This window comes from Colobus angolensis, unplaced genomic scaffold, assembly GCF_000951035.1.
Source record: "Colobus angolensis palliatus isolate OR3802 unplaced genomic scaffold, Cang.pa_1.0 Scaffold95, whole genome shotgun sequence".
NCBI classification, from domain to species: Eukaryota; Metazoa; Chordata; class Mammalia; order Primates; family Cercopithecidae; genus Colobus; species Colobus angolensis.
Window position 1 is genome coordinate 10,781,117 of NW_012123487.1, and position 22,707 is coordinate 10,803,823.

Below are 22,707 nucleotides of genomic sequence, written 5' to 3' on the forward strand. Positions count from 1 at the left end.
TGTAATCCCAGCTACTCGGGAGGCTGAGGCAGGAGAATTGCTTGAACCCAGGAAGTGGAGGTTGCAGTCAGCCGAGATCATGCCATTGCACTCCAGCTATCACAAAAAAAAAAAAAAAGTTACTTAAGTAGTATTTTTATGCTGCTGGGAAGCCAACTCTTTCTTTGGTGCCACACCTACTGCAGCACCTGCTTTAGAAAATGGGAATTATCTTAGTTGAGGATTTCCTTACCTTGCTGTAACAATTCTGTACTCCAGGGACTTCTATGGGTTGACTTGGAGATACAAATTTATAGCATGTATAACATATTTCTGTGAGAAAATATGCTTTATATAATTGTAGATAAATTTGAAAGGTACCAAATTTAAAAGGGTCTAAAAGTTACTTTTTGTAGGGAAGCAGCACATTTTGGTGGTTTCATACATAAGTTCTAGAAGACACACTGGATTGTAGTCCTTGTTCTACTTCTTAATAGTGTGTAGTACTGTGCAAATTACTTACTACTTTGTTTTCCTCATCCATAAAAATAGGGCTACCTTCATATGGCTACATTCAGCTGGAGGGCCAGCTGTGCTGGAGGAAGTGGGACTCACTTGCTTTTCTGGCAGGTGATGCTAGCTGTTGGTTGGGACAACTCAGTTCTCGTTGTGGCCTCTCATGCTGCATTAGCTACAATGGTTTCCTTCCATGGCACCTCAGGACAGTGCTCCAATATGACAAGGAGGAAGTTACATGCCTCTTGAAGCCTAGGCTCCAGATCTTTTTTTTTTTTTTTGGAGACAGAGTCTCGCTCTGTCACCTAGGCTCACTGCAAGCTCCACCTCCTGGGTTCATGCCATTCTCCTGCCTCAGCCTCCCGAGTAGCTGGGACTACAGCTGCCTGCCACCACGCCTGGCTAATGTTTTTGTATTTTTAGTAGAGACAGGGATTCACTGTGTTAGCCAGGATGGTCTCCATCTCCTGACCTCATGATCCACCTGTCTTGGCCTGCCAAAGTGCTGGGATTACAGGCATGAGCCACAGCGCCCAGCCCTTTTGTTTGTTTTTTTGAGAAAGACTCACTTTCTCTCTGAGGCTGGAGTGCAGTGTCAATGATCTCGGCTCACAGCAACCTCTGCCTCCAGGGCTCAAGTGATTCTCATGCCTCAGCCTCTCGAGTAGCTGGGATTGCAGGTGGGTGCCACCATGCCCAGCTAATTTTTGTATTTTTAGTTGAGATGTGATTTTACCATGTTGGCCAGGCTGGTCTTGAATTCCTGGCCTCAAGTGATCTGCCCACCTTGGCCTCACAGAATACTGGGATTACAGGTGTGAAACACCACACCCAGCCCAACAGATCTTAAACAACATAATTTCCACTGCATTCTATAGGACAAAGCAAGTAACTTGGTCAGCCTAGATTCAAAGGGATGGAGAAATAGGGGCATACACACAGGGATGGAAGAAATTTGTGACCTTAATATTAAACAGTCTTTGCCTTGGCCTCTGCTTTGGGACACAAGGACAACTCGCTGAATCAGCAATGAAGAAAAGAAAAAAAAAGGCTACCTTCTAGAGGTGTGTTGATATTAAATAAGAAAATACATTTGAAAGATACTTAGCTCAGGCCTGGCATGATGGCTCATGCCTGTAATCCAAGCTTTGGGAGGCTGAGGCAGGCAGATCACTTGAGGTTAGGAGTTCGAGACTAGCCTGGCCAACATGGTGAAACTCTGTCTCTACTAAAAATATAAAAATTAGCTGGACATAGTGGCACATGCCTGTAATCCCAGCTACTTAGGAGGCTGAGACACAAGAATTGCTTGAACCAGGGATGCAGAGACTGCAGTGAACTGAGATTGCACCACTGCACTCCAGCCTGGGTGACACAGCGAGACTGTCTCAAAAAAAAAAAAAAAGCTATTTAGCTCAGTGCCTGGCATATAAATCCTCATCAAATGTGAATGATGTTGATGATGATAATGATTCAATGATTGATTCAGGGAATCAGTGATGGTTTTGGTGTGGAGGAGTGAAATGATAAAAGTATTACTTTTGAAAGATTAATTTGGTTCCTTGGACAGTACAATTTGCAGTGGGTGGAGAATGGAGGAACAGAAATTAGCTAAAAGAGGCTGTGCGCAATGGCTAGGTGAAGCTTCCCAAACCTGAGTTCTTGACTTCTGCACAGGTTCAACACCACATGCTCAACACCACATGTAAGCTGCCAAGGCTTGGGGCTTGCACCCTCTGAAGTAATGGCCTGAGCTGCACCTTGGCTCCTTTTAGCCATGGCTGGAACTGAAGCAGCTGGGATGCAGGCACCACGTCCCAAGGCTGCAATGAGCAGCGGGGGCCCTGGGCCCAGCCCACAAAACCATTTTTCCTCCTAGGTCTCCAGGCCTGTGATGGGAGGGGCTGCCGTAAATGTTGTTGACATGCCGTGGAAACAGTTTCCCTATTGTCTTGGTGATTAACATTCTGTTCCTTGTTACTTATGCAAATTTCTGCAGCAGGCTTGAATTTTTTTCTGGTAAATGGGTTGTTCTTTTCTACTGCATTGTCAGGCTGCAAATTTTCCAAACTTTTATGCTCCGTTTCCTCTTGAATGCTTTGCCACTTAAAAATCTTTTCCACCAGATACTCGAAATCATCTTTCTTAAGTTCAAAATTCCACAGATCTCTAGGGTGGGGGTAAAATGCTGCCAGTCTCTTTTCTAACACAGGGCAAGAATCACCTTTATTCCAGTTCCCAACAAGTTCCTCATCTCCATCTGAGATCACCTCAGCCTGGACTTCACTGTCCATATCTCTATCAGCATTTTAATGAAAGTCATTCAGCAATTCTCTGGGAAGTTCCAGACTTTCCCACATGTACCTGTCTTGTGAGCCTCCAAGCCTCTAGGAAGTTCCAAACTTACCCACATTTTTCTGTTCTCTTCTGGGCCCTCTAAACTGTTCCAGTCTGTTCTGTTACCCAGTTCCAAAGTTGCTTCTACATTTTCCAGTATCCTGATAGCAGCACCTCACTCTTTGCAGTACCAATTTACTGTGTTAGTCCGTTCTCACGCTGATGTAAGGACATATCCAAGACTGGGTTTTTTAAAAAGGAAAGAGGTTTGACTCACAGTTCAGCATGGATGGGGAGGCTTCAGGAAACTTACATTCATGGAAGAAGGGGAAGCAAACATGTACTTCTTCACATTGTGGCAGGAAGAAGTACCAAGCAAAGGGGAAAAAGCCCCTTATAAAACCATCTCATGAGAACTCACTATCACAAGAACAGCAGCATGGGGGTAACCACCCCTATGATTCAATTACCTCCCACTGGGTCCCTCCCATGACATGTGGGGATTATGGGAACTACAATTCAAGATGAGATTTGAGTGGGGACACAGCCAAACCATATTACTGATATACAGAAAAGAAATACAACTGATTTTTATGTACTGATTTTGTACTCTGCAATTTTTCTGAATTCATTTAATAGCTGTAGTAACTTTGTTTGTTCTTCAGGGTTTTCTATATCTAGGAACATGTCATCTACAAATAGGGAGTATTTTCTTTCTTTCTTCTTTGTCTTTCTCCTTTTTGTCTTTCCCTTTCCCATTTCCCTTCCTTTCCCCCTTCCCTTCCTTTCCCTTTCCCCTCCTCTTCCCCTTTCCTACCCTTCCTTCTTCCCTTTCTTTTTATTTCTTTTTCTTGCCTAATTGCTTTGGCTAGAACTTCTAGTGCAATGTTGAATATCAGTACCAGATCTTAGAGGGAGAGCTTTTAGTCTTCATCACTGAATATGATATAAACTGTGAGTTTTTCATGCCCTTTATCATGTTGAGGAAGTTCAGTCTACATGTTTGTGAGTATGTCTCTTAGAATCCCAGAAGTTGAATTGCTGGGACAAAGAGTATGTACATTTATACATTTTAATTTTTTTGCCAAATTGCCGTCAATAGAATTGAACCAAATTACATTCCCACCAGCAATGCATGAGACTGCCTGTTTGCCAACATCTGTATAACACAGTAAATTATTAAAATTTTGGGCTTTTTTGCCAATGCGATAGGTAGAAAATGGTGTTATAGTCTAGTTTCAGTTTTTTTTTTTTTTTTTTTGAGACGGGGTCTTGCTCTGTCACACAGGCTGGAGTACCATGGTGCGATCTCGGCTCACTGCAAGCTTTGCCTCCCTAGTTCACACCATTCTCCTGCCTTAGACTCCTGAATAGCTGGGACTACAGGCACCTGCCACCATGCCTGGCTAATTTTTTGTATTTTTTTTTTTTTGTAGAGATGGGGTTTCACCTTGTTAGCCAGGATGGTCTCAATCTCCTGACCTCATGATCCGCCCACCTCGGCCTCCCAAAGTGCTGGGATTACAGGCGTGAGCCATCATGCCTGGCCATCTAGTTTCAATTTACATTTATTTTAATATGAGTTAGATGGACCATTCTTTGCATATGTTTAAGAGCCATTATATTTTCTTTCATTTATATAATATAAACTGATTATATCGTTTGCTCATTTTTCTGTTGAGGATTTGTTGCCTTTTCCATATGGATTTGTAGGAGCTCTTTATCTATATTAGGAAATTGTATTTTATTATATTTTTTTCTGATATATACATACATATTAAGGAAATTTGCCCTTTGTTTTTTATGACTTTTTTTCATAGTCTTTTCTCTTTAATGTTTTCTTTCTATGCAGAAGTTATATTTTTTTGATGTGATTGATCAACATTTTCATTATACTTTTTGGGTTTTGAGTCAGAATTCAAAATTTTTCTTATTTTGAGTTACAAAATAATTATCTTGTATTTTTTTTCTGTTTGTTTATTTGTGTTGACATGAATCTTGGTTTGTTTCCCACGCTGAAGTGCAATGGTGTGATCTCGGCTCACTGTAGCCTTCGCCTCCCAGGTTCAAGCAATTCTCCTGCCTCAGCCCCCCAAGTAGCTGAGATTACAGGTGCCTGCCACAACGTCTAGCTTATTTTTGTATTTTTAGTAGAGACGAGGTGTCACCATGTTGGCCAGGCTGGTCTTGAACTCCTGATCTCAAAAGATCTGGCCACCTCAGCCTCCCAAAGTTGGGATGTTGGGATTACAGGCATGAGCCATCACGTCTGGCCCGTTTGTTGATTATTTTATTGCCCAATGTTAATTGTTCGGGAGAAGTTTGGAAGGACTAAACAGTCCATTGTAATCCAAATGATACTTCACCTATGACCAAAAAAAATGAACCATTGTCTTCCCTTCATGCCTTTAAATAAACTTGAAGTTACCTGATAAAAAGCATTAAACACATTGCATTTAAATGGCTATAGTTCTTAATATGCTCTCATTCATGCTGCCCTTTCATATGGATGAGCATAAGGTTAGTTAGCATCTGCTTAACATCAATGAGACTTGAGAGATGCAGAATTCCACTAGGTTAAGCCTGCCAAGTTGACAAGTCCCATTCATATATGCAAAGCCGACGTATACAAAATTTAATTGTCTTTCCATTTAGGAAGGACTCCTATTGAGGAAACAGACCCTCATGTACAATAGCAGAGGCATATACAACTATTTAGAATAACCTACTTATTATGTCTTTCCTTCTCTCTTTTCTTCCTTCCCTCCTCCTGTCTTCTAGTAAAGAAATATTAAGTACCTACTGTGTGCCACACAGTGCCTAGGCATTAGAGATATCGTGGTGAGCATGATAGAAAGGGTTCCTGCCTTCACAGAGCTTATATTTAATTGAGGGAAAAAGTGTAAATGTTAACTAATGCTGTGCTTTGGGGAAAAAAATAGAACTAAAGTAAGGAGATAGAGAATTCTAGGAGAAAGGAGTTTATTTCAGATAGGAGAGTCAGAAGTACTTTCTGGAATAACTGACGTTTGCTTAGAGACTTAATTGAAGTGAGGAGGGAACAAACCACACAGAGATCTAGAGTTAAAGCATTTGCAGTATTTCTGAGTCATTAAACATATGAGGAAAAGCCATCAGCAAGGAGAATATAGCTGACCTTGGAAGAAATTAGTAATTCAAAGAACAGAAAATAACTTCCACGGCAGCTTGTTGTACTAAAGAAACAATCATGAAACAAAACAAAAAAAAAAAGTGCCTTTAGAAATTTAAAATAAGGCCTGGTGTGGTGGCTCAGGCCTGTAACCCCAGCACTTTGGGAGGCTGAGGTAGGAGGATCTCTTAAGCCCAGGAATTAAAACCAGCCTAGGCAACATAATGAGATACTGTCTCTACAGAAAATTTAAAAATGATCCAGGTATGGTGGTGTCCACCTCTAGTCCCAGCCACTCTGGAGGATAAGGTGGGAGGACTGCTTGAGCCAGGCAGTGGAGGCTGCAGTGAGCCTTGATAGATCGTGCTACTACACTCCACCCTGGATGACAGCAATACCTTGTCTCAAAAAAAAAAAAAAAAAGAAAGAAAGAAAGTATGAAAGAAATTTAAAATAAAATAGCTAGAATTAAAATTTTAGTATAAGAACTAGAAAATAGAGTCAAATAAATCTCCCAGAACACAAATAAAAATTATACATGACTATTTCCACAGCTAAAATGAAGGCATGAAGTCTGCAGTTTGATAAGGCCCACAAACTTTTGAGCATTGTGAATTAAATAAACAGCCCACACTTAAACAGATTCTCATGAAATTTCTGAATATCTAGAACATAAGATGTTAAAGCTTCTGAAGGGAAAACAGCTAACAAAAGCAAATTATGACCTATAATGGGGAGGAATGAAACTGCAATTGAAATTCTCATTAATGACTCCAGATGCTAGATGAAAACAGAAAATTGTCTTTAAAGTTCTGAAGGAAAATTTTTTTGATTGTAGGGGTGAAATAAAACTGTCATTATTTTTACATGAAGCAATTTCATAGAAAATCCAATAGAATCAAAAAATTATTAGAACTATTTTTCCACATTAGTAATAACCAGTTAAAAAATATTAAAAAACAAGTTACATTCCCAAAAGCATACTGTCAATTTTCTAAGAATTGACTATATATATATGACTACTACGGAAACAAATATAAAGCTTTTATAATAAGATATAGAGACTTAAAAGTGGGAGACATTCAGTTTCCTGAATTTAAGGTAATCTTAGTCAAAATACCAGCTGTCTATTTTGGAAACTTAACATTCAAAAGTGAATATGGACAAATAAAGGTCCATGAAGAGAAGGGGAGGAGGGTGGACAGGACTACCAGATACTGACTTACAGTAATACAGTATGTGGGAACTTGCTGAAGTATAAACAAATGGGCCCAGAATGAGTTCTCCATAGCAATACTATTTATGTAATTTAAATATTAAAATACGTTAAAGGCTCAAGTGATCCTCCTGCCATGAACACTTGAAAAGAGTGTATGGGCTGGATATGGTGGCTCATTCTTGTAATCCCAGCACTTTGGGCTGGGATCAGGAGTTTCAGACCAGCCTGGGAAACACGGGGAAACCCTCTCTCTACAGAAAAATACAAAAATTACCTGGGCATGGTGGTGTGCACCTATAGTCCCAGCTATTCGGGAAGCTGGGGTGGAAGGATCACTTGAGCCCTGGAGTGGAGTGTGGCACAATCACAGTTCCCTGCAGCCTCAACCTCCTGGGCTCAAGTGATCGTGCACCTCTGCCTCCCAAGCACCTAGGACTATAGGTGTGTGCCACTGTGCCCAGCTAATTTTTTTTTTTTTTTTTCTGTAGAGAGGGTCTCACTATGTTGCCCCAGGCTGGTATTGAACTCCTTGGGCTCAAGCTATTCTCCTGCTGTGGCCTCTCAAAATGCTGGGATTATTATAGGTGTGAGCCACTGCACCTGCCACTCTTTAAAAGTTTTAGGCATCCACTATAAGGGAGACTACTATATTTACATAGCTGCTTCAGCAGTCTACTGGCTAGCGCTTGAGTGGTATGTCTGCTCTATACTTTTGCTTTTTACCTATTACTTTTTTAAAGTGGTTTTCTTATGGATGTTATATATTTGGGTGTGGCTTTTTTATCGAATCTGAAGTTTCTGCCTTTTAATTAGAAGTGCTTAGACCATTTATACTTGATGTAATTTTGATAGGGTTAGGTTTAAATTGACCATCTTGCCATTTGTTTTTTGTTTTTCCCATGTTTTGTGTTCTTCTCTTATGCTTTTTTTCCACCCCCTGGAATTAATTGTTTTTAAATTTGTCTGGTGGTGTTTCACTCTATGCATACATAGATTATTATTTAGGAAAAGATTAAAAGATACCCTATGAGGATTTCTGGAGCCTTTCTCTGCTTCTTTTCTGGCATTCTGTTCTGCAAATTACAGCTGCCTTGTTCTTCCCCAACTCAAATATCTGTCTCTGCCAGTCAGCTAGACTGCTACTCCCTACCTGAGCCACCTTGTTTGTGCCAAAGTCTGGGAATATACCACCATGCAACAAACTGGTAGATATACAGGATTGCCTCATTTGTTGTTCATTTCCCAGAGATACCACTCATGTGTTGCCTATGGTCCAAGTTCTGAAAACAGTTGTTTGACCTCAGTCCTATAGCTGTTCTTCACGGGCAGAAATGAAATGCCTTTTCTACTGTCAAAACTGATTTTTTAATAGCAACTCCAATTGTAGCTATTGCTTAATATCTTTTCTCCACAAGTTTGAAAGTGTCTGTGATCATCTCTGTCACACATTGCATTCCTTGAGAAGCACTATAATGTCTAGTTTCTTATTTTAGCTTCTGATTTCCTACTATAGTATGCCAGCCAACAAAATCATTTTATCAAAAGAAAATTTTTCTTTTAAAGATAGGGTCTCACTATGTTGCCCATATTGGACTCAAACTCCTGGGCTCTCGTGATCCTCCCACCTCAGCCTCCCTGAAACAGTTTTTTAAAGGTCAGAGTGACCTTTCAGTTGCTAGGTCCAATTTTGCACTTGTGACTCCAGTGATATGGTAGGAACGTTACCGTAGAAAAACCTCCAGGTACCACAAAATAGACTGTAAAATATAAAGAATATTTTGTACAATACAGAAATCATCTGGTTAAAAAAAAATGCTCAGAATAAGAGAAAGGGAGAAGAAAGAGAAGTGTGGTGGGGCAGGGGGCAGAAGAGAAACATACTAAGAATCCAGAGAAAGAAGTGACCCATTGAAGTCTGAAGCTTTCTTATGAGTATTTTCCAGTTAAACTCCATAGAAGTTTTTATTTGATATTCCTGAGAGTGACTGGAGGCAAAAACCTGGAAGATGTGAGGAATCATTTTAGAAATTCTGCATAAAGCCAGGAGTCTCCAATGGCAGGCTATAGACTTTGTGAATGGGTGAACTAGAACTCAGATCTACTGCACAGAGATGCAGAGAATTTGCCTTTCTTAGCCTTGGGCTGTGGTTGAAAAGGGAAAATACAGTGGCTATGTAGAATTTATAAGAAGAAGTCAGGCCTCTTTTATTTTTGAAGTTTGAAATCATGCTACTCAAGTGTTTTTGTTTTTGTTTTAAAGATAAGAATTGGGTTTTAAAATAGGTTAGAACAGTAGTTCTAGATGACTGGCTCAGACAATAGACATCCTTTCTAGGGGAATAAACTCTCAACAGAAGCTTCCAAATATCCCATGAACAAAGTTTCAACAAAAATGAATTCCCAATAAGAAAAAAAAAAAAAAATCACAGAACACACAACACTAGGGCCACATGAGAGTCAGAAGAAATGAACAAACAAAAACAAAACCATACACATATGTGTTAATATATGCATGCAAATGTATGAATATACAAAATCTCTTAAAATGTGTATATGTATGTGTATATACACATATACACAAACATTTTAGAGATATTGTATAAATATGTATACATATATATACACACATATACACACACATATTCCTATAAAATAACTTCAAATATTAGAATTATCCTATACAAAATGTAAAAATAAGTAATTTTTTCAAGGAAAATACATCAGAAAATTGCTAATATGATTAAAAAGTGTACAGACAGAGCTAAAGAGAGAATTGAGTTGAAAGATTGAGCTCAATAAAATTACACAAAAGAGAGCACAGAGAGAAATAATAAATGGACATATGAAAAAAGAATTAATAAAAATAAAGGTTAGAGGAGAAAGTCTAACTTAGGTCTCCAGAAGCTGGCTTCTGCATGCAACCACTATTACCCTGAAGCTCTGGCAGGAAGTTTCAGATTTGATGCAAATGCCAGTAATGATAGTTATGGGGGATGCTTTTGGTGATGTTTTAGGAGGCGTGAAGCACATGGCCAGTTTTCACTTCAGAGCATTTTTGACCAATGTTTTCCTCAGAACATTTGCTGAATACTGAGGCTGCACAGAGTAGGATGCTTAAAACATAAATGGCAAAAGTCCCCTGTAAGCAGGGTGGCATTGTTCAGTATACTCTTAAGATTAGAGGTCTGGATGACTGGGGGTAATTCTATAAAATAAATATTCGGTTGAAAACCTTGAGGGGCAAATCATATGTATGAATCATACTAGGGCTGCAACCCAGATTTAACTACTCATACTCTCAGATTAAGGAGAGAAGTCTCTATTTTATCCAGCTAATAGTGGGGAGAGAGAACCCCCACTAGAGAAAGATCACATCTTTTGGAACCTATGTGGTTTTTAAAACATACCATCTGTCATTCAATCAAAGATTAGTAGGCATGGTGAAAAGAACTACATGACCAAAATTCAAAAGGAAAACAGACAATAGAGACAGATACTCAAGTGAGTCTGATAGTAGATTTAGCTGGCAAAAACTTTTAAATGATTATTTAAAAGGAATGCCTTTAAATGCATTTTATTTAGAGAATGCCTAAATAATCCTGAACAGAGTGTTAGTAGAAATACGGACATTAAAGCCATTCTGATAAAACCTCAGATGGAAATGAGGAACATGTTATTGGAAACTAGAGGAAAAGTGCTCCTTGTTATAAAGTGGTAAAGAGCTTGGCTAAATTGTGTTCATGTAATTCATATGTTAAAAAAAAATAAAGAACAGGTAGATGAAAACACATGATTTCACCAGATAATTAGAATCCTTTTTTTAAAAAAGAATTATATAAACATTCTCAAACTGAAAATACAACATGAGGAATTAATGCCTCACCAGATAAATTTAACTACAAATTAGGTGGAGCAGAAGATAAAATTAGTGTACTGAAAGACTAATTAATAGAAAACACTAAAATGGAAGCACAGAGATAAAGAAAAAACACAGAAAAATAGAGAAATGTATGACTAGATGAAAAAAAATCCATATGTTATTGGAGCCTAGAAAAAAGGAGAAAGAATAAGGCAGAAGTAACATTTGAAAAATAGTAATATCCCTCAAATAAAGGTCATCTACCCATAAACTCAAGAAGTTCTGTGAACCTCCAAGAGAACAAATACATGGAAATTACATCAAGGCATATGTGATGGTTAATTTTATGTGTCAATTTGACTGGGATAAGGGATGGTCAGATAGGTAGTAAAACAGTATTTGTGTGTGTGTATGTGAGGGTGTTTCCAGAGGAGATTAGCATTTGAATTTTTAGGCTAAATAAAGATTATCTTCATCAGTGCAAGTGACCATGATTCAATCTATTGAGGGGATGACTAGAACAAAAAGGTGGAGAAAGGCTGAATTTGCCATCTCTGCTTGAACTGGTGTATCTTCTCCTGCCCTTGGACATTGGCACTCCTGGTTCTCAGGCCTTTGGACTTGATTGGTCATTGGTCTCCTGATTTTCAGGCATTTGAACTCAGACTGGGATTTATACCATTAGCTCCTCTGATTCTAAGGCTTTTCGATTCCGAGTTGCACTATCAGTTTTCCTGCAGATGGCAGATGATGGGACTTCTTGACCTACATAATTGTATGTGCCAATTCCTATCATAAATTTTTTTCTTTCTCTCAGTTCTGTTTTTCTGGAAAGTCATGACTAACACAGATTTTGGTACTGAGAAGTGGGAGTGCTGCTGTAATGAATGCCTGAAAATGTGGAAGTAGCTTTGGAACTGGGTAATGGATAGAGGCTGGAAGAGTTTTGAGGTGCATGCTAGAAACACCCGTATTGTTGTGACCGGATCTTTAAAAGTGATTCTAATGAGGGCTCAGAAAGAAAAGAGGAGCACTTTGGAGAAAGCCTCCATCTTCTTAGAGAATGCCTAAATAATCCTGAACAGAATGTTGGTAGACATATGGATTAGTTAAGGCCATTCAGACAAAACCTGATAGAAATGAGGAACATGTTACTGGAAACTCGAAGAAAAGTAATCCTTGTTATAAAGTGGCAAAGAGCTTGGCGAAATTGTATTCATGTTCTAGTGTTTTGTGGAAGGTAGAAATTGCAAGCGATGAAATTGGTTATTTGGCTGAAAAAATCTCTTAGAAAACTGCTGAAGGACTGACCTGGTTCCTCCTTCTGACCGGTTATGATAGAATGCCAGAAGAAATGACTACAAGAGGAATTGTTAATCAAAAAGGAAGCAGAACTTAAAGATATGGAAAAGTCTTAGCCTATTCATATCGTAAAGAAAGAGAAAGCCAGCTTTGGAGAAAACACTAAGAGTGTGGCCAAGGGGCCTTTTGGTAGAGATTAGTATGGATCAGCCCTCTCTGCAGAAGCCAGGAGATACTCTCCAAGACAACAGAAGACAATAGAAGAATGACCCTGAAGGCAATATAGAGATAATGGAGGCTGCCCCTCCCAGCATAGGACCAGAGTGCAAAATCCCTTGGGGCAAAGAAGTTTCAAATATGGAGCCACCCGAGCCTGAGACCTCAGCATGCACTGCCCAATAGAACCTTACATTATGGGTTCTGCTCCCCATCACTGGCTTCTCTAAAGTGTGGCTCTGGTGGGCCTGGTATAGTGTAGGCTGTGATGGCCAACCCTGTAGGTGGCACAGGTGGTAGATTTTGGTGGCATCTACAGTCTCTGCCAACACTTAGGGAGCCATGGCTTAGGCTATGCATGGCAAAGCCACTGGTGCATGATTCTAGCCTAGGAGAGCCACAGGCCCCTGACCCCAAGTTAGCTTGAATGACAGAGGCAGAATAACCACCTGGAAGAGCCACAAACTTGGGACTCCAGCCAATAGCTGTGGAGATGGGACCATAGCCTACTGAGTCTGGAAGGCAGAGCATCAAGCAGAAGGTTATTCTGGAACCTTCAGGTTTAATGGAATTTTCCCTGTTGGGTTGGTTTGCTGAGAACCTGTCATTTCTTTCTTCTTTCCTATTCCTTTATTTTGGAATAGGAATATCTATCCTATGCCTTTCCCACCATAATATTTTGGAAGCACATAACATGTTGGTTTTAGAGGTTCACAGTTGGAAAGAAATCTGCCTCAGGATGAATTGTATACCTTGAGTCTCACCCATATCTGATTTAGATGATATTTAGATAAGATTCTGGACTTTGGATTTTTCAGTTGAGGCTGGAATGAGTTAAGATTTTTGGGCTGCTGGGATGGAATGAAATAGTCCGCATGTGAGAAGGACGTGTATTTTGGGGGGCTTGGGTGCAATGCTATAGACTGAATGTGTCTCCCCCAAAACTCTTATGTAGAAACCTAATTTCCAATGTGATGTTATTTGGATAGGGCCTTTGGGAAGTTATTAGGTCATGAAGTCATTAATAGAATTAGTGCCCTTATAAAAGAAACCCCAGAAAGCTCTTCCTTCCATCATGTGAGGTTACAGCCATCTATCAGTGAGAAAGTAGACCCTTGTCAGACACTAAATCTGCCAGCACTTTGATCTAGTACTTTTTAGTCTCCAGAACTGTGAGAAGTCAATTTCTATTATTTACCTAGTCTATGGTATTTTGTTATAGCAGTCTGAATGGACCAAGACAGAAATCTTATGGTAAGCCTGCTAAAAAAGTAAAGACGCACAGAAAATATTAAAAGCAGCCAGAGCAAAAAAGGCACATTACTTTCAAATGGGGGCAATAAAAAAACCTATAGCTAACTAATCACCAGAAATAATGAGAACCAGAAGAATGAAAGTATCCGTAAAGTACTGGAAAAAAAAAAAAAAAAGCCAACCCAGAATTCTGTATCCACAAAAATATTAAAAATGGTAAGATGCAAATGTTTCAGACAAGTAAAAACTGAGAGAATTCGGAGAAAGCAAACCTATACTATGATAATAGCAAAGGGAGAATATGATCCCACATGGAAGTAGGGAATTGTACGAAGGCGCTACAAGCAATGAGACAACATAAATATATGGGTGGTATGCATGAATGTTGATGATACAAACAGTAATAGCAGCATATTGTGGGGTCATAAATATATGCAGAATTAAAATGCCTAACAATGATAATGCAAAAACAGGAGCGTAAATGGAGTTCTAATGTCCTAGTATTTTCAGGGAAATGGTAAAAGGAATAATTTGTAGTATATTGTAAAGCCAACTGGCTAAGGATGCACATTGTAATCTCTATGGAAACCACTAAAATAAAGTAAAAGAATGAATAAAAATTAAGAGATGGGAAACATTTAAGAAAATATTTGATGAATCTTAAAGCAAAAGTAGGAATCAATGAAATATAAAACATGCATACAATATAGAAAGTGAACAAGTCCAGTTACTGGCTCCTTGAAGAGGTTAACAAACTTGATAAACTCCTAGCAGGATTCTTCAAGAATAATCTTACTTTGGTTTGACATTTTAAAACTCGGTTAATGTGGCCGGGTGGGGTTACTCACGCCTGTAATCCCAGCACTTTGTGAGACTGAGGCAGGCTGGATCACTTGAGGTCAGGAGTTCGAGACCAGCCTGGCCAACTGGTGAAGCCCTGTCTCCACTAAAAATACAAAAAGTAACTGGGCACGGTGGTGTGTGCCTGTAATCCCAGCTACTCAGGAGGCTGAGACAGGAGAATCACTTGAACCCGGGAGGCAGAGGTTGCAGTGAGCCAAAATCCTGCCACTGCACTCTAGTCTGAGCAACAGAGCGAGACTCTGTCTCAAAAAAAAAATAAAAAATAAATAAAAAATAAAATGTTAATGCGATTTGTCACTTTAATAAAGTCATGTTATCATTTTATTAGGTTCAGAAAAAGCATATGATTAAATTCAACATTAACATATTTTTTTCAAGTTCTTTTGGCAAGCTAGGAATATATTCTGATAACCATACCAAAAAAACAAAAAAACAAAAAAACCCCCCTGCAATTCGTATCATTCTTATTCTGATAAATCAAAAGCATTCCCATTCCCATCAGGAACAAAACACAGATGTCTCCTTTGATCATTTTTATTCATTATTAAATTGGTGAACCCATCCAGCATGGTTGGAACTCCCTAAAAATAAAACTAGTAGGATCGAAAGAAAAAAAATTACACTGTTATTTCCAGCTAGTATGTTTAGATAATCAAAGAATAGAAGAAGCTATATATTATTAGAAAAAGAAAGTTTATAGCAAAGTTGTAGAATACTTCAATATATAAAAGTTAATTGTATTTTTAAATCCCTTTTATGATTGAATTAATAAATATTAAAGTTAATTAGGAATACATCTAGCAAAATATTTGTAAAACTTTTGTAGAATTGGAAAATTTTATTTAAAGATAACCTAAATAAATGTAGAGATATGCCATTATTTATGGATGCTTTGGCTGTGATATTCTAATATGGTTTTTCCTTGCAGACTTTGCCTTCAAAAGAAACATTTTTAAACACTACCCAAATGCCTTGCCTGCAGTCAGCTTCAACTTGGAGTAGCTATGAACGCAATTCAGAGTCTTACCTATTAAGAGACCATGTATCAGAGTTAGATTCCTCTTTCCATTCTGTTCTATCATTGCCATCAGGTAAGCCTCCTTGTAACAATTTCTAAGTAACGATATTTTCTATACTGAAATCTAATCCTCTAGATACAGAGAATCTAATATAATCTTATCAATTTTTTTCAGTAGGTATTAGAACTAAGCAATGCCTTGATAACTAAATTTGTTATAGAGGAATTAATCTAGTCACATGCACTGTTAATGTTCTATCTGTGTAAGTTGATTCTTTAACTCCTTCTAAACGAACTTGATTTACTTTGGGAAATTACTAGGTTTTTTTCTTGTTAAATTTTGAGCATTTTATTGGTAACACAGCTGCGCTGTTGAAATGTTTCTGAGTAACGGTAAATCAGTGTTCTTTTTCTAACGTACTGTTATACATGGAGGTTTCCCTGCCATAAAATATTTCTCCATTTATAATCTGCATTGAATTTCTCAATGCAGAGGGAAAACTGCATACCTGTAAGTATAGTCAACCTCAAGAGTATCTGTATTCTATAACTGAGTAAATGAGGCTTATACATCCTTACATCTCTAACGTGTTTATTTATTTATTTATTTTGGGACAGGGTCTTGCTACTGTTACCCAGGCTGGAGTACAGTGGTATGATCATGGCTCACTGCAGCCTTGACCTCCTGGGCTCAAGCAATCCTCCCACCTCAGCCTCCCAAGTAGCTGCAACTACTTGGGTGCATGACACCACACCAGCTAATTTTTTAATTTTTTTGTAGAGATGGGGGTCTCACTATATTGCCCAGGCTGGTCTTGAACTTCTGGCCTCAAGTGATCCTCCCACCTCAACCTCCCAAAAATGCTAGGATTACTCTAGGTGGTTTTCAATTTTCAGTTCTTGATTTTTGTGGAACCTTTTACACTCTTGTCTATATTGGAACTAAAGTAAATATTTAGGGGAGAAAGAAAATATCCCTCACATTGGTTATCTCAGGTTCTTCTCTTTATTGGGGGATATCTCAACTTGGCTTTTGTTCCATTTTCTGCGTATAGTTCTAATGGTCTTTTAAATTCTCAAATTCAAGGGACTGATCCTATTTGTAAAGCTCTTGTGTTTTGAACCTGTCCCCCTGCCCTGAATCTCAATTTAGTTTTTATCAGTAGTAGAGTGGCTTCTTAGCTACACCATTACCTTGATTTAAGTTTCTAAGAACTACTATTTTATTCTATATTTAAGGAAACCTTAATAATGTGATGAAATAATCCATATAACAATAATAATGTAGCTAATATTTAGTATTAGCACATACTGAGCCGTGTATATATTAAGCACATTACATTCTTGTTTAATTCTCACAACTCCATGAGAATAGATATCTTTGTTCTGCTCATCTTACATATGAGAAAACTAAGCTTCATGATATTACTCACCCAAGATTACTTGGCTAATAAATGATGAGGCAGGATTTGAGGTAGTCATTCTCCAGAACCAAACTCCTCACCATTACTTTACTGCCTGTTTTCTTACTAGCAAATACATTTCTGTGATGACATAACCCTGAGAGCTGGTATAAATACTCTTTATCCTAAGACTCTTATGCCCCCTCTAATAAGATTAGATTGTTTATCTACTATTTCGTTATATCCATTCCTTCTTACATTCAATAAAAATCTCAATACCTACTATATGTAAGTACTAAATAAATGCTAGGAGTATAAATACAAATAAATCCCTCAAGGTACTTGCATTCCAGCTTAAAACAACTGAAAGGTAAACTAGTAAGTACAATAAAAGGCAATGAAATATTTTTACAAAAGCTGACAGGTCACGTGTGGGTATTAAGAAAGGAATATAGACGGAACAACGACCTTTTCTTGTTAGATCATGTTTTCGCACAAATCACAAAGAACAGTGGTAGAATTGGTGATACTCTCCTTGTAATATTGCTTTGGAGAAACAAATGCAACAAACTTATGTTTAGGTAATTGGAAAATATCAGAATCCTGAAATGTTTAAGGAGCATTTTAAAGGAGAATATTTAATTTTTATTCCCATTTTCATTTTGTCACCTAATTTTCATATGATCATAATACCAAGATTCAAACTCATCTTACATCTGTCCTTTGGAACAAATTCCATGATGATACTCATGAACTAATTTTTGTTTTGCATATTTTTCCACACTTGAGTATGGATCTGCCACTAAGATACATCATTTGAAGAAGAGAGAATTTTTTTCTGTTTAAAATCCAGACCCAGCCAGGTGGGCACAGTGGTTCATGCCTGTAATCCCAACCCTTTGGGAGGCTGAGGTGGGAGGATTGCTTGAGCTCAAGAATTCAAGACCAGACTGGGAACACAGTAAGACTTTGTCTCTAAAGAAAAAAAAATTTTTAAATTAGCCAGGCATGGAGGTGTGCACCCATAGTCTCAGCTACTTGAGAGGCTGAGGTGGGAGGACTGCTTGAGCCCAGGAGGTTGAGAATGTAGTGGGCCAGAATCATGCTACCGCACTCCAGCCTGGGCAACAGAGCCAGCACGTGTCTCAAGAATAAAACAAATTAAAAAATCCAGGCCCTTCCTGGGTCTATGTTCATTTATGTATTCAAATTAGTTTCCTTACAGTACCTTCTTTCAGTAGCCAAATTTTCATTATTAACTGAGTTATAAAATATGTTCTCAAGGAAAAGTTAAGTGTCTCTTAATAAATACTTTTTAAGATGATTTTGTTTTTTCATTCTTGGTTGAAAGAAAAAACCTTTAGTAAATGTGAAGCATAACTACTACATTGCTTAACTCCTCTTTGGTTGTGAGAATACAGAATACAAACATAGTGAATTGAAAGTCTCCAAGCCTCTATTTAGAAACAAAACTAGGTTGTCAACAGGTTTTAATCTTTATAAAAGTAGATTCATTGTGATATATAATATAGTAAAATAAGGGAATGTGAACTTTGATGTTTTCATAAAAGGTTGCATCTGACTTACAGTGGTTTCCTCCCAAGAAGTTAAAAGTATGTAATTTTTCGGAAATTTCATTATTTCAAATGCAAAGTTTGTAGGGATGGGATGGGAATGGATTTAGCGGGTATAGGTTTTCTTAAAGACTTCTTGGGAATATTTGTTTCCATTCATCTGTGAATAGTATTTATTAATATTTAGAAGTACTGTTCATCTTATGTACTATTTCAGGAAGTTCATGAAGTTGTTTCTCTGTTACCTTTTTAATTTGTTAAGTGCACCTAACCAGTAATTTCTAAAATACTGCTACCAACATGCTTGGAAAGAGTATTTTGTCAATTCTGATAGTTGTTACATTTCAAACTTTTGCTTATTTTCTTAAGCGTATGTGCTATTTGCAGAGAGAAAGCAATTTTAATGTTACAATCTGTAATCCTAGTATTACAAAGAGTGGTATATTGAAAATACCTTTTTTACTTTATTTTTCCAGATGTGCCTCTTCATTTTCACTTTGAAACACTGTTAAAAAGGACTGAAATAAAAGGCAATCTTGCTGAAAATAAATTTGTAGATGAATATATCATATCTCCATCACCTGGTATGTCACATTTACAGTTCTTGTACTTTATATGCCTTTTTATGTCTTTATACTTACTATTTTTGCATTCTAAGGAAATAAAATTTAACAAAAGAATAAATGAAAATCCTTGATTTTTAATACTCACTTTTTACAAATCATGTACACATAAAATACAAGAACAATCTTAACATGAAATGTGCAATACCTATTGAATGATAATTATGAACTATTACTGATAAATATAATAAAAATTTAAATAAATATGGAGAAACAGTATTTCTGTATGGTAAAATCAATAAAGATATAAATTCTTCCTAATAGTTCATATGATTAATGTAATATAACTTGAAGTTCTCATAGAATTTATTTAACTTAAAATAATTCTAAAGCACAATGGGAAGACTAAACGGGAAAATATAAAAGGAATTACTATAAAAGTTTAGAGAAAATCTAGCCAACCCACAAATGGAAACATAACAAAAATCTATAATAATGTAGATTCTATTTTGCTCCTATTTAAGAAAATAGATCAATGAAGTAAACTCTATAGTTGATTATGTATCAGGGAAGAATTGTATATCAGTGGGAAAGTGGAGAACCACTGGTTCTCATGTAGAGAACCAATAACATTTCTCATGGAGAAAATATTACTGTTAGTCTTTCCCAGTAGAATTCTTTTACATACTCATTTAATGCTATTAATCAGAATAATTTCTAGTTAATTCCAAGACTTGTACTTAAAACGTTAAAACTACAAAATAAAACTTGTAATTATAACGAAATTATAACGAAATGTTTATGAGTTCTGTGAATGTGGGTGAATTCTATGCTTGGAAGCAATCAGAAGAAGAAAGAAAACAACATATTTTGATTATCCACAAAGTTAAAATCTAAACATCAGAAAAGTCTTATAAATTTAATATAAATTATTTCTATATGAAATAATCTACCTCAAAAACGCAAGTCAAATGAATACCTGTTAGAACTGGGGTCTTATTATAAAATAAATTTATAAAAATCAACAGCTTTTATAAGTACCAATACTAACTAGATAGCCTATGTAAAGGAATAATATATGTTAGACACATTGACAATGAAAATATAAAGTATTTTTCATCAAACTTAACAAGTACCTACATGAGGACTACTTCAAAAGTTTAGTGAGAAACATGAGGACATTCCTAGATGGAGAGAAATATCCTCTTCCTGTCAGAAGACAGTATCATAACTGAAGTTGTCAATTTTCCCCAAATTAATCTAAAGTAGAATATAATCCTAATCAGAATCAGAGGTATTATTGGAACAAAGTTATTCTGAATTTTATCTCAGACAGAAAATGTTGAATAGCCAATTAAATTTTTAGAAGATTAATAGCAGGACTATGAAGTTATAATCATGAAAAGATGGTTCTGATAGAAGGCAGATCAAGGGAGCTTAAAAAAAGTCTAGAGACAGAAGTTGGTATTTCCTACTATGTTGAAAAAATGACTTAGTCAATAAATAATGACAACAACAAATTCTTATGAAGCATCATTTATATGTCAGCACTGGTTGAAGGGCTTTATATTACTTATTTAAGTCTGTATAACTCTGTGATGTAGGTATTATTATTCTCCTTGACTAATCTTCCCCAAATTACAGTTGAGTAATAGAAGAGCCAGAATTCAAACGCAAGCAGTCTGGCTTGGAGCTATGCTCTATATAACCAAGTTTCCTTTGTAATCAAAGGCATTAAATAATGACTCTTTGGAAGAATTAAAAAGTGAGATCACTAACTCACAAAGTGCATTAAAACAAATTTAAGTTGGATGGACATTAAAATACATTTCAGATGGATTAAAACGTTCAATGTTAAAAATGAATGTCTTAAAAGAATAACAAGAAAAAGTGTACTTGATGATAATGAAAATAATATTAACTGAGCTTACAGTCAGACACTATGCGAAAGTTTACTACTTTTGCCTATAACATTAATGATTTTAAACATAATCATCAAGTTTGGCACAACTGTAGTAAAAATAGCGCCCTCAAATATCTTGGATATTAAGAATTGATACAAGCCTTTTGGGGAGCTCTGTGAAATGCATTACAAGGCCTTTAAACTATGTATTTTTTTATAAGTTCAGTGTGGCTTAAAAACTCCCTTGTTTACTTTTGCACCTATTCCCCATAAATGTTTACTGACTGTTAACCCTATATTCTGACCCAATTATTCCATTTCCAAGAATCTAGTCTAATCCTAAATATGAAACCTTTATTCACAACTATATTCATCTTCTCATGTTTTTGTGATAATGAAAAATTAGCGACAACTTGAAGAGCACAATAGGGATATGGTTAAATATACTACAGTGGAATATACAGCCTTAAAAAATATCTTAAAAGTTCATATAAGGATGGAAACATACTCATCAAAGAATGTTGTGATATAAAAGGATGAAAATATTTTACTTCTGTGTCTGGTACAATTATAGCCATGTAGAAATATTTATTCTTATATCAACCAAATGCAATGTGTGGACCTTACTGAGATTGATTTGAATAAACCTGCTGTTTATATATACACACACACAATTTTTGAAATGAGAAATCTGAACACGGACCAGCTGTTAGATATTAATGAATTATTGTTAATTTTGCTACTTGTAATAATGCATTGTGGTTACATAAACCCAGATGCACTTTTTCAGTTTGTTAGAGATTCACACTAACATATATGTAGATGAAAAGATATGTCTGGGATTTGCTTTTGAATACTCTAGCAAAAATGTTGGTGGGAGAGATGAAACAAGATTCGTTGTAAGTTGTTCACTGCTGAGACTGAAGGATAGGTATATAGGAGTTCATTATTCTAGTTTCCTTTTGTGTTTATCTGAAATTTTTCCACAGCAAAAATTAAAGAGAAAAAAGATGAAGGCACCAAGGATGGAAAACAATTATCTATGCTAAGGGGAAAAAGCCTAAAATACAGAAAAATATAAGTAATATGTGCAGTTACCTTTTAATGATGCGAGTTCACTTGCTGGAATTTGTCCTAAGACTAGGTTTTTTCAAAAGGGAAAAAAATGTATCCATGAAGATGATTATTTTAAGAATGTCTTTAATAGCATTATCATTATGATGATAAGTATCATGGTCAACAGCTAGGAAATAGCTAAAGAACGTTGTTTCTAATCAGAGGAATGTTATACAGCCATCTGAAAAAATGAATGATAAAAATATAAGTATACATTTAATTAAAATTGATTTCATATTTGATATACATATGAAATATAAAACATGTATTATTGACTGAAAGAGTATTCGAATATGAAAATATATGCTATTAGAGATTAATTATGTTCCTTTTAATGTTGTTCTACTATTTGATTTAAAAAAATAAGGCAGGTCGGGCACGGTGGCCCACACCTGTAATCCCAGCAGTTAGGGAGGCTGAGGCAGGAGGATCA

The 22,707-nt window shown here is 36.7% G+C and overlaps 1 protein-coding gene across 2 annotated transcripts in view; it reads left to right on the top strand.

Moving 5' to 3' along the window:
- The window catches only part of KANSL1L (KAT8 regulatory NSL complex subunit 1-like), a 154,289-nt gene that overhangs the window by 115,628 nt on the left and 15,954 nt on the right, over positions 1–22,707 (top strand). For both annotated transcript variants that reach the window (XM_011932339.1, XM_011932340.1), the window contains exons 7-8: positions 15,626–15,788; positions 19,169–19,276. In XM_011932339.1, coding sequence (XP_011787729.1) covers positions 15,626–15,788; positions 19,169–19,276 — 271 coding nt within the window. The remainder of the gene's footprint in view (positions 1–15,625; positions 15,789–19,168; positions 19,277–22,707) is intronic.